The sequence below is a fragment of the Seriola aureovittata genome, chromosome 21 (assembly GCF_021018895.1).
Source record: "Seriola aureovittata isolate HTS-2021-v1 ecotype China chromosome 21, ASM2101889v1, whole genome shotgun sequence".
NCBI lineage: Eukaryota > Metazoa > Chordata > Actinopteri > Carangiformes > Carangidae > Seriola > Seriola aureovittata.
This window is the reverse complement of record NC_079384.1, coordinates 20,169,484-20,183,221: the sequence shown is the minus strand read 5'-3', so window position 1 is coordinate 20,183,221 and position 13,738 is coordinate 20,169,484. Positions and strand designations below refer to the sequence as shown.

The following is a 13,738-nucleotide window of genomic DNA, read 5'->3' as shown; positions in this document are numbered from 1 at the left end:
TCTCCAGGTCTCGCCTCCTCATCTGGTTTTGAAGATGATGCTTGGTTACCATGACGACAGTAGTTGAATGAGCCTGTAAATCCATCAGAACCGTGTATGTATGTGTGTGTGTGTGTTTTTATGTGTTTCTGGGGTCAGCGGGGTCGAGTCACTCTCCCGTGCTGCCGGTCAGACTGAGTCTTATCTCATTCATTCGTTCGGCTGTCTCCCCCCCGTCTCCCTCCGGCCGTCCTCCAGCCCCGGGAGGATGGAGGACGGCGGCCGGCTGCTCAGTGATGCCAATCTCCAGACCACAGCGCCCCTTTTGACTCTGGCTAATTAAGCGTCACATAATTACCGTCCTGTAAACAGACGGCAGACTGACGCTCACAAAAAGCCCACCGTGCAGACATACAGCGTGAGGGAGGGGTCACCGGAGGCAGCAACGCTCAGAGCAGGAGCCATATTGTTTTCAGGTTGTCTGTCCGTCTTCCTTGACGGAATTTCTTCAAATTTGCCACAAACATTCATTAGGACTCAAGGATAAACTGATTAGATTTTTGGGGTCAAAGGTCACGGTGACTCCCAAAACACCTTTTAGCCATTAAAAAGACTCAAAGACTTCACAGCAATTATGACAAAATTTCACACAATGGTTCATATTTTCTATGACTCTGGATGAACAGGGTTGTAACCTGAAACCAGTCTGAGTGGAGGAGGCAGACGACCACCAGGAGGTGATTCTAGTTTTCTTTTTGTTGTAGCTTCTGTTTTTTTATATTTGTGTTTTATATGTAAGAAAGACAAAACGGAAGTTACATAAAACCTTTAATACCTTTAATAATGCAGCGAATCATAGGCTCAAACTGTCGATGTTTGGCTGCTTTTTAATGTAATGTTGAATAAAATCATCAATCAATCACAGATAATCACTGATTTCATGAAAACATCTGTATACGACATGATTAACATGTTCCAGTGTAATCAGTGATGATGTTTTCAGCTTGTGTCTCTACATGAAACCACTGGAGTGGTAATTACAGCCTGTTCTCCACTGCAACACTCGTTCTCCAATCTTTAAAACTGGCCTTTCACAATCTGTCAGAGTGAACCCTCCCTGCATCCTCAACATCCTCACAATGATGATGCTTCTTCTTCTTCTTCTACTCCTGTGCGTCGTCAGACAGGCAAAGGATCTTTAGCTTCTCGCCGCCTCCGAAATGTTACACAACAGTACCTGCAGCGGCGAGTCTGAGAGTGTTTTCAACAAGCCATTCAGCAGCCGGCTCATGAGTGCGCGCACACGCACACGCACACACACACACACACACACACACACACACACACACACACACACACACACACACACACACACACACACACACACACACACACACAGGAGCTGTTATTTCAGTGACAGGTTGAGGCTGCCACCGGCGCTCTCCTGCTTTAAAAAGTCTCTGTGTGTTTGCAGCGCTGGAGGCTAACTGGGTTTGACAAGTGGATAATATGACAAGAGCTCGCCGGCTTACTGTGCAGCGCCGCACGCCACTCTGGATAAATAAAGAAATGAGTTTTGGTTGGAGTGAGCTGAAAACATGATTGGAGCTGATTAATGAGGCAACCACCTTTCCATCTGACGGGGGGTGGGGTGGGGGGGGTGGGTGGGGCGGGGGTGGTTATTGAGCTTTCAGTGGCGTCTGAGCTGCTCATGTGTTCTCACCTTTCATTAATGCTGTTCCCATGCAGAAATACATGACATAGTGTATATGTCCATATATCACAGTGATGTTGCCATAGCTGTCACCTATAACGTGATATATTATTATCACATAGATACATCCTCTGAATATATGAAGATATACGTTTATAACATATATAAAATACCCATAGTGCGATATTTCTATGCATATATACATTAGAAATATCTATGCGATGACTTTTTACATATAACACATATGTTTTGTGTTAACATTACATATTTCATTTATTTATGCAAGTTTATTAAAACAACATACATGCTAAAAAACCTATATGCTATCCTTAATTATGGTCAGATCTTCGTTCAAGTTACAATCTCAAACACAATCTATTTCAACTAATAACAATAACTTGTGCATGTTGAAAACTTCATTCAAACTATCACAGTGTAGATTGGAAAAGTATGTGAATCCCTCGGCTAGGAGTTATCAAAGCTGTGGATTACAGACTCTTTGGCTTATGAAAACACTCAAATATTTAGAGTTTGCTGTTCACAAGAAGCATCTGCTGATGTGAACCAGGCCTCACAAAGAGCTCTCAGAAGACTTATGATCAAGAAATGCTGATCAGCATGAAGCTGAAAGGGTCACAGAGTTTAGATCTCCATCAGTCCACAGTCACACAAACTGTCTCTAAACGGGAGCTGATTGACTTCTGTGACTACTCTTCCTAAAAGTGACATCCAGCTGAGATGACTCCAACAGGTCAACACAGATGATCAGTAACATTAACAAAGAAGCTCAGATTTACAGCTAATGGCTTAAAGGAATCATTTGGGCTGGTTAACATCTCTGTTCATGAGTCCACCACACACACATCATGGTGCATGTTTGCATGGTGAAAAAAACCTTGTTGTGCCCATGAAGTTTATAAAGAGCAGCGTGACTCTCCACGACACCACTGGGGAAAGGTTTTGAGGACTGATGAGTCTAAGGTTAAATTGTTTGGTGTAAAAAGGGCTCTGCATTCTACATCCCAACGTCATCCTCCCACAGGTGAAGCAGGGTGGAGGGAGCGTTGTGATCTGGGACTGATTTGACAGCTCCACATCATCAGGGGAAAAATTCATTGTCAAGTTTATGAAGGAACCCTACAGAATAATGTCAGGGAGTCTGTCCACCTGCTGAAGCTCAGGAGAAGCTGAGTGATGCAGCAGGACAATCACCCTAAACATCAAAGTAAATCTACTACACAACGACTTCAGACAAAGAAAATCCACCTTCTGCAGTGGTCCAGTCAGAGGCCAGACCTTAATGTGACCTTCCTCCTGGATACGTACCAGTCTGATCAGCAGCTACTGGAAGCTTGTTTGAGGTTAATGAAGCCAAATGAGGTTCAACCAGTTATTAAATCTGATGGTTCACCTACGTTTTCCACCAGCACTGTGGATGTTTAATGGCTGTGTTCAATAAAGACACCGGATTGTATCTGCTTGTGTTATATTAGTTTAGAGACACTGTGTTTGTCTACATTTGCGATTTAGATGAAGATCAGATCATATTTCATGACAGTCAGCGCAGAAAACCAGGTCATTCCAAAGGGTTCACATACTTTTTTCTTGCTACTGTATCAACATATACTGACAGGCTGTGGGATGGATATATATTTATGTAACATATGTTTACAATATAAGCATACATACATAAATGTATATATTTGTATAGGCAAGATAGGTACCACTTTACAAGAAGTCTACTCTTTTAAAGGATTTATGAATGTTGAAATGAAAGTTTATAACTAGTTTATTAAGTAGCTTGTTAACGCTTCATAAATCATTTATAAATTGTTATAATACATTAGATAAAAACAGCAACAGTGACTTGTTTAGGCCAAATAGTGATCCCACATGTATCTGTACTGTGGAGCCTCCTAACTCATTAGTTACTGAGCTTTCATCCAGCGTTTGTACCTGCTGCTTCATCACATAATTGTATAAGTTATAATTTATATATATTATAATTCATGCTGCTGAATTGTTTGTTGGATTGTTCTGCAGAGTGGATATTAAAATTGAAATGCTTTTTTCTGGTTGGTATCTTCTTTGGGACTTGGGTAGTTACAAACATTTAAAACTGATAAAAGGAAGCCTTATTGTAAAGTGTAAAACACCAATCACCAATAATTAATCAGTTACATTAAGGCTCCTTTTACCAGTTATAAATGGTAGTAACTCATTAGTAAGTTTAATGAGTGGTAAGCATTAACTTGATCTTAGCAAAAAGTGAGCTTGCATCAATATATGAAAACTGTGTTATATCTTGTTTATAATTGTTTATTTATGATTTATAAAGTGTTAATTAATAACTGAATTAATAACTTCATTATAAACCATTCATAAATCCTTTATAAGGGTAGTGTTATTGTAAAGTTGTACCCATATAAAATAAAAATGAATATTTCATATATGGAAATTCAATATATGTACATATATTGCATTCACATATGGGTTATAACTCTTTATTCTTTACTGCTCTCCACCACTTGTGCAAAGAAAACAGTGAAAGTGAAGCTAAGAGTGGAGGGTCGATGCTTTTATCACTCCAGCCGTGTGTGTGAACGCTGCTGCTTCAGCTGCTGAGTGTTTCTAACGAGGCTCCAACTGAAATGATAAAATACACCATCGATCTATAGGTGAGGAAAACTGATGACACTTCTGTAAGACTGAAAGAGACTGCTTCAAGGACCGGAGTGGTTTCAGAAAGTCTCCAACAAATTATACGACTCAGCTTTAACCGTACATGACCGGGTGAGGTGATGAAGTTCTGCTGTCACTCATGAGTTGTCATGTGTTGTGTATTAATCATTTTTATTTCAAGTCTGTTTCTATGAGACTAATGAAAGAGTTGAATGACACGGTTCAGTTCAGTTTAGGTTCAAAATAACTTGGTTACACAGAATTACGTTCTCGTGGTGGTATGTTATGGAAGAGGATTATGGCCACGTGAAAAGAAATCTCAGAAAATCAAACTAAAAAAACTCTCGGATTTCTGACTTTAGAGACACTTAAGGCTTCACACCACTGTTTTTACATCTGCAGCAAACACCTGGAGACACACTGAGGTGGAGGACATTTAGAGACACTCACCTCCGCAGCAGTAGTGTGTGTGGGTGGCTCGGACCTGCTGCAGCAGACGCTCCATGGCCTCGATGTGGCCCCGCCTCCTGGGCTCCCGACCATCACTCTCCCTCCAATCTGAGAAGACAACCAGAGGACAGACACTGAGAGGACAGACACTGAGAGGACAAACACTAAGAGGACAAACACTGAGAGGACAGACACAACAGACACTAAGAGTACAGACACTGAGAGGACAGACACTGAGAGGACAGAAACTGAGAGGACAGACACAACAGACACTAAGAGTACAGACACTGAGAGGACAGACACTGAGAGTACAGACACTGAGAGGACAGACAGGACAGACACTGAGACACTGAGACATGATGATGTCACACTGAAAGTGTGTTAGAGCTGTAGTCGTGCTCTCACTCTCTGTTCTCTCTCTCTGCCTCTTTAAAAGCTAACACCCACACACTCTGTCCTTCTCTGCTTCTGACATATGCACATACACACACACATACACACACACACACACACACACACACACACACACACACACACACACCCACACACACACACACACACACACACACAGACACAGACACAGACACAGACACACACACACACACAAAGCCAGACAAAATTTGTGAAACAGGCACAAACCACACAAATGCACAGCTCAAGGCTGAAGCACTCGTGTGAGCAGAGAAAAAGAGAGTCGTGACGGAGAGATGAAACCAATGTTCCCGACCTGAGGCCCTGAACGCAGCACGGAACGTTCAGATATTCACAACTGACTCAGTGTTTACTACTGACGACCAGATCCGCTCTAGCCTGTCATGATAAGGAGAATGAGCACGGTCCTGTGGTGGATTCTTTACTGTCAATAAACCTGTCAAAGACTAAGGACATGATTGTTGATTTTAGAAAATCCCAACCCAGCAATATAACTCTTACTATCATCCAGGATAAAGAGGTGGAGATTGTACCAGAGTATAAATGCTTTGGAGTTATATTGATAACAAACTGAGCTTTGAATCCAACACTGATGCTGTCTGCAAAAAGGTCCAGCAGCGCTTCTTTTTTTTTAAGCAAACTGAACTCATTTAAAGTGTCCAATGTTCTCATGTCCTTGTTCTATTAATGATTCATTGAATCTGCTCTTACTTATTGTTTTGTGGCTTGGTTTGGTTTCCTCACTCTGTCCAGTAAAAATAGACTGTCAAAGCTTGTTAAAGTGGCTGGTAAGGTGAACGGGTTGCAGCAAGCCCAGCTTACAGTATTGCTTGCCATTCAGATATTGTTGGTTTAAGGTGGTAAGAATGTCCCCATTCTTTAATGAGCTGACCACTCCCGGAGTTATTGCATTCTGTATGTGATGTTATTATTGTAAATGTATTTTGAATGTTGATGTGTTCATGATGCCTGCTGCAAACAAAATTTCCTTCGGGATAATAATAATAAAGTTGAAGTCTAATTCGTCACCTGAACCATCAGGGCTCAGGTAGGACAAGATCGCTGACTGTCTGGATCTCCTCTGTGTCTATGTGCATTTGAAATTTGCACAAAAAAATATATGGAGTACAAAGTATACAATTCTAAATAAATGAGTGATAAGTGTTGACTGGGGCTGTGAGGAGACGCTGCTTCACTTTAAAAGGTCAGAAGCCAAAAAGGGTTGAGAGTCGAAGGCGTAGAGAAAGATACTGGAATACGAGCCGATTCATGGAGGAAGAAAACATGTTTTTTTTTAATCTAATTAATGCAGCAAATGTTTACAACAGTGACGGCTTTAAGTATGAGGAAGAGTTAGTGAGGAAGAGGAGGAAAAACAAGCAACTCACTGGAAGGAGCAGCAGATGGAGGGAGGGAGGAGGCGGGTGGACCCCAGCCCTTCATGTTATAGGCCGACACTCGAACGAAGTAGAGCCGACCCTGAAATGTAAAAAGATAATATTAATAAAACACACCATTTCAGAGGTTTTTTACTGAGAAGACGAAGAGAGAAACTGATTGATGCAAAATAAAAGCAGGGAAGTAGATTTTCTTAAAGGTCCATATTGTATAAAGGTAGATGTCCATGTGTTGTTTGATTATACATCAGGTCTAGGTTCTATATTAATACTGTGAAAGTATCAAAGCCTCAGTCCACAGAGAAATGCACACAGCCTGTATTCAGACACTGAGCCTTAAAACCAGCCGTCAGGACTTCTGGAACTTTGTGATGTCACAACAAAGCAGTCACCTATCTAAGCCATGACCCACCTGGACCCACCATCCAACTGTGACGACTGGATTGTTAGTAACAAAAGTGTAAGTGTGAGATAGAAAGGGGAAGACAGGAAGTGAAAGGTATGTTGAAATACAAGATACGGCTTTTAAGTGGCACCGGTTTGTATCGGGAGTATGAAGACAATGAATGATCTTTTTTATATTTGCAGCCCAATAATAGTAGCAATGATTTGGTAGAGCTAAGCCATTCCATATGAATGTAGAGAAAGCTTTGCCGATAGATTTGAAGTAAGAATAAGGAAGGATGGGATATGTTGAAACAAATACAGGAATACGGGGAGCACATTCATTTTAATACAGTTCACCCTTCCTGCTAGGGACAGGTGAAGTGTTTTCCATTTCTTTAAATACATTTTAACTTCCTCAAAGAGAGGAGAGAAGTTTTCCTGAAAAAGACTCTGCATATCTCTTGTAATATTGAGGCCCAAGTATTTGAAGCCATTCCTACACATTTGGAATGGTAAAGCAATATCCTGTATTTGAAGAGCTTGTTAACAGGGTAACATTCACTTTTACTAAAGTTAAGTTTGTACCTAGAGAATGTACCAAATTTCTAGAAGGTGCCTGTAGATTGATGAAGAAATGTTCCATGTCAGTTCTGTCGTTTGTTATTTCTGAAGTATATCGGTTTGAGTAATACGCAGCAAATGTTTCACTGATTTACCCTGGATCAATAGTAAGTTCACCATTTGGTTTCGTTATTTCTGGGATTTGTTGAGGAACTGATCAGACCTTAAGATGGTGTGCCATAAGACGACCAGCTTTTTCGCCGTATTCGTAGACATAACCATGTGACTTTAACAAAATTCATTCTGTCTTATCAGTTGATAACAAGTTGTACTGAGTTTGGAGATCTAGCTTCCTTTTATAGAGTTCTGGAGAGGGGGAGGTAGAGTATTGAGCATCCACTGTGGTTATTGATTTAATGAGCTGTTTTTGTTTAAGTCTCTCTGAGTATGACTTGATTTCACCCCTGATTACAACTTTTAATGTTTCCCAGAGGAGTGAAGAGGAAATATAAACTTTTTTGTTAAATTCTATTAAGTCATCAATTTTCTTGCATATTAATTCACAAAAGGCATTTTCAGCCAGTAAAGTTTTGCTTAGTTTCCAAGGAGGGCGTTCCAACTGAGGAGGGAATGTAAGATCTAGCAACACAGGGGCATGATCTGATTCGATTATAGTTAGAGATTCAGTTCTTGTGACACAGGGAAGAAGAGTTCTATCAATAAAGAAATAGTCTACTATATGAATGGTGTACTGGAGAAAAGAAGGAGAAGGATTAGCTTTGTGGAAATAAAGAACGCCAGGGGTCTACACCCCCTACTTGATCCATAAAAGCTGAAAGCGACTCTGCCATTTTTGAAGAAGTTGTAGATTTAGGATTAGAATGGTCCAATATTGGATTTATTACACAGTTTAGGTCACGCCGAGATTAAGTTGCTGTGAGTTTAACTCTGGTATATAAATAATATATAAATAAATAATATTCTTTATGATTTATCATCGTCCCAATTAGGGGCATAAACACTGACCAAAACAAAAAGGAGCCCAAACAACAAATCGATCCTGCGGATCCAAGGTGATGCTGGTTGCAGGTTTTCTAAGTCTGACTTGATCTTTCACCAACAGGTGAGTTTCTTGGAGAAATGCAATATAGATTTTAAATATTTAAGATGATGAAATACCCTAGCTCTCTTTACAGGCCCGTTTAGTTTTTACATTCCCGCTGATGAATTGAACATCACCTTTTACTGCATTAATACTCCCTATAATGTTGAACCAAAATGAATATAATAATGGTGAGAGTAAAAATAAAGAAGCAAAATGGTTGTAACTAAGGGCACGGCTTCATGAATAATCTCTCTCAAAAGAACAAAGGAAAATACGAGCAGCAAAGTTCTAGAGGTGTCCCTTCCCATATACCTATCCCACATCCCGAACACAAGTGGAACTAATACTAGGCCTATACTTGTACCTCTCACTGAGGGAAGCTGCAGGCTGGATACTATTTCCATAAACTTCTGGTAGTACATCCTCACTTACCCAAGAAGGCTCCCAGTGGCCTAATGTATACTGAAAGCTTATAACACTCAGGTATAAATAATAGTACTGAGTACAAAGGCGACAGTTGAGCACTACATCTGCGAAATGACTGTACAGCCAATATACCATATGTGTGAAAACATATATGGCAGCAACAAATAGACTATATTTGTAAAATGGGTAGGCTAGTGTTTATAAATTAGATTGGCGATAATGTCAGCAAGAGTGGTCATGCCTAGAGTCCAAAAGGTGCTGACAGAATAAAGTCAGAGATGGTTGAACAAACACATTTTCAAGTCAGTTCAGATAGTTTAATGTTACCGTCTTCAAGCTGAGTCCAAGGCAGAAGCACGCGTTCCTATTCTTTACCAATCCTCTGGCCATAAAACTTCTCACCTGTATCAACATCTCTGACATGAACTTAATCAGGTCTTTACTGTTTTTGCTGCCTTCAGGAATATTCAATACACAAAGATTGGCTCTCTGCGATCGATTTTCGAGGTCACCAAACTGGTCTGAAAGGGACTGGTTTTGGGTTTGGAGTGTTCTGATGGTGAACTCCGCTACTGATAGATGTTCAAAGTTTTCACCTGCTACAGATTCCATATAGGTGAGTTGGTTCTGAAAAGAGTTCACTGTTGTCTGTAGGGAGTCCAGTGAGGCCTGGAGTGCTTTAATGGATTCTTGGATCAGGAAAGAAACATCCTCCCTTAGTGCTTAGTGTGGTCCTCTGTTTTGGACAATTGGTCGATGGAAGTAAGTGCAGTTGTCATAGCTTCTTCTTCTTTGTTACTCTTGGAATTATTTATTTTGCACGTAAAAGTCAAAATTTAATCTAGCTGGAACCATTAGGTCGATGATTCAAAGAAAAAGCTTTGTTAAACTAGAACACAACAGAAAGTAGCCTGGGAGCCCTCTCTTGTTCGACATGTCCCTACATTACAACCGGAAGTCCACTGGATCAACGCTTCCAATGAAACACAGAAGAAGAGGAAAATATGGAGCTTTAAATATTTCTGCAGTGTTTCAGATCTTTGTCTCTTCTATCCTGATGACATGTATTAATTGGTTTAATGAAGTTGTATTTACAGGAGAAACTTCAGCATCAGTCAGTTGATGAAAGAACTCAAACTTATGAAACCAAAACTGTTAAAAGCTCTGTACACTTACAGTGTAATACCCAAAGTATGTAGACAGAAAAGTTCAAGGTCTCACCTCGTCAGATTTCTATTCTGGTTTTTACACAACAGTAAATCGACTGCTTATTCAAACTGCTGGAAGACTTATGAAACAAGGTGTGGGTCTGAAATACACTCTGGAGACACACAAGAGGCATATCAACACAAACTGTTAAACTGTTTTATTCTGCTGCAGTAACACTCAAAGCCTTGAGAGGCTGGTTTGTCATCAGTCTGCAGCCTGTTTCATATCATGACCACAGTTTGGACCACGTAAATGAAGCTGCTTTGGCTCTGTGCATGCTTTCATCTGATGAAAACTTTATTGATCTTATCCTGATCGAAGAAGCTGCTGCTACACACATTGTATATTGTCAAGTATATAAAAGTTTAAAAGGTTCATTGTATAAAATAAATACAATCTTTAGTTTGAGGCCTAGACTGGGACCTCGACCAAGCCCTGAGCTCATGGATGGATCATGACACAATGGGCCCCTGGGCAAATACGTGAAAGGCTCCACAATACCTCCTATAGAGCAAGACTCCCAGACTGAAAGAGTGTCTCTTTGTGGTTGTTGTTAGTGGTTTTGTGGTTAGTGTGAGTATCTTTGTGGTTATTTTAAGTCTCTTTGTAATTGTTTTAAGTCTCTGTGATTGGTGCGAGTCTCTTTGTGATTGTTTTAATTCTCTTTGTGGTTGTTTTTTGTCTATTTGTGGTTGTCCTTTTTGTCGTCGTTTCATCATTCTGTGTAGCCATTTTCATCTCTTTTGTGTCTCTTTGTGGTCAGTTTATGTGTCTTTGATTGAGTCTGACTGACTCACTTCAAACAGAGGCTCTGGCCTGTTTAGTGATCCTTCCCTGACAGTGGTCTTTAAATCTGTCTCAGTGACTGTTGCATAATGAATACAGTATGTAAATCAGCACTGTTCACAATGAAGTTTGAGAAGTTGATTCTGGCTCAGGGCTGAAGTCCATGTATTGGCTCGACTACTTATAGGCCCACAGTGTGCTTCGCCCTTTCAGGCAGCCAGCATTTTCTTCTCTACATGCTGTTGATGTGGAAGTGTCTGAACACTGCATGCTGCTCTAAATGGCAAACAGCAGATGCACCACAGTTATGTGGCAGACAGTGATGAGCAGAATACATAATGCTTGACAGCCTCCACCACACTGCACACTCTTCAAATGTCATTGATGCCACTCAACAAACACACGGCAAAGTCACAAAGAATCAGGAAAGACAGGATCACACATCAGGACACGAGGAAGTGTCCTGTCAGCTGCTGTCAGTGGGAGAGCCAATCACAAATCATCCTATCCACACTCCTGTAAACCAGGATTAAAACTCACTCACACAGAGATAGAACTCGGTGAAATACAAGTGAGTCACTCCCCATAGACTCACATGTTAAAATGTCCAACTTTACAGCAGAAATAAACATTTTTACAGCCTGGTACAAAAAACAGTTCTGGTCTCTATGACTAATTTCCTCCTTCATGACAATTGTAACTCACCTGTTTACATTTTATTAAGGCTTAAAGTTATGCATAATTGAGGGTGTGGCCTCTTTGAGTGACAGGTGGATGCCGTCACAGTTAGCTAGCTGTCTGCTCAGCGTCACCTCAGCTAATTGAGCCAGTAAAATTTTATAGTATTTATACATTATCATTAATTAGCAGGTATCTGTCTGTGCTCACCATTCTTGTCTTGTTAGCTTAGTTATTAAACCGGCCCCACACCTGCCCCTCCTCTTTGACCATTTTTGGACAAGCTGGGAGTTAGGGGTGGAGTCAGGTACTGCCAAGATGGCGTTGACGGAGCTTCAGAAACCTGTGGGTGTCGCCACAGAGGCTACGTCCATCTTTATTTACAGCCTGTGGTAAGAAGACTTTTTCAGTCTGAGCAGAGACAGAGAGACAGAGGAGGACGGATGCAGTCGTTACCGTGGTGAGGCCACTGATGGTGCATTTGAGGGTCTGCAGATTATCCAACACCATCTCTCCAGCGAGCAGAGAGAAATCCTTCAGGCAGCTCCACTCCGCTACACACACACACACACACACACACACACACACACACACACACACAGGTGGTTAAGTACCCACAATGCATCAACAGTGAACGTCCAGCTTCTCTTTTGATTACAAATCAATAGTTCCTCCTCAGACGAGGAAATCAACCTTCTCACTGCTCAGCTTGTGTCCTCGAGGCGTCTGTAATTGTCTCTGTGTCTTTCTGTCTGTTGTGAAACACACACCTGTGAACCAGCAGTCTACCTGCCCATACAGAAATGTAATAGTTGCCATATATGTCACCTATAAGGTGATATGTCATTATCACATATATACATCCTCTGGATATATGAAGATATAAGTTCATAACATATATGAAATACCCATAGTAAAATATGACAATGTACATATATTACAAATATCATGATGTGATGAAATTTTATGTAGAACACTCTATGTAAATTTATGTTATATATTGTATCTATTTATGCAAGTTCATTAAAAACAACATGTATATAAAAATTCTATACGCTCATATATTTTTCTTATAAATTTCTTATTAATTTTAAACATGTCTAACTTCACATTCTGGGAAAGTGTCTTTTTTGGAGTCTACTTATAATAATATCAACATATATTTATATATATATATATATATATATATATATATATATATATATATGCACAGGCTTTCAGATGGATATATTTATCTAACATATGTCTACAATATAAGCATATATACATAATGCATATACATGTATATGTGTCAATATATGAAATTGTTCCAATTTCTAACAGGTTTCATATATAATTTTTTACATACATGTATATATAATAATATAATATAATATATGAACATATATTATATTTGCGTATGGGTGAGCCGATGTTTCTATTAATGACCTCCACTGTGGCAGCAACAGTTTCATATGAAAAATCTTCATATGTCTCAGTTGATTTTATTTTTATATTTTCAATCTTAGTACATTTAATCTATTGTATGATGTCATAGTGTGTGTGTGTGTGTGTGTGTGTGTGTGTGTGTGTGTGTGTGTGTATGTGTGTGTGTGTGTGTGCTCACCTTTGTATTTGGTGACCACAGTTGAGTTGAGACACTGTGGCTCTTGAAAGGTGATGGTCAGCGTGGTGCTACTGCTCACGCTCAGACGAACCATAGATGGGGCCTCTGGGGCACCTGAGCAGGGGCATCAACAAAATGAGAAGGTGTCTTATCATCTTTAGATAGTGAGTTCCTGTAAGTGGCGCTCTTTGCTTCACCTGCCACTCTGGTTACTGGTTATTCTTTGGTAATGAGTCAAACAAAGGTGATCAGTTGATCTGAGGTCTTTAACCTTCACTTGGGAAACCTCTGAGTCGTTTCACCTCCAGCAGCCACTGAATGAAACG

General features: G+C 40.2%; 1 protein-coding gene across 1 annotated transcript in view; it reads right to left on the bottom strand.

The window, feature by feature from the left end:
- Positions 1-13,738, bottom strand: part of ankfn1 (ankyrin repeat and fibronectin type III domain containing 1) — a 97,363-nt gene that overhangs the window by 16,455 nt on the left and 67,170 nt on the right. The window contains exons 11-14 of the mRNA XM_056366592.1: positions 13,413-13,526; positions 12,263-12,360; positions 6,646-6,736; positions 4,826-4,933 (exon numbers count right to left, since the gene is read on the bottom strand). Of these exons, the coding sequence (XP_056222567.1) occupies positions 4,826-4,933; positions 6,646-6,736; positions 12,263-12,360; positions 13,413-13,526 (411 nt within the window). The remainder of the gene's footprint in view (positions 1-4,825; positions 4,934-6,645; positions 6,737-12,262; positions 12,361-13,412; positions 13,527-13,738) is intronic.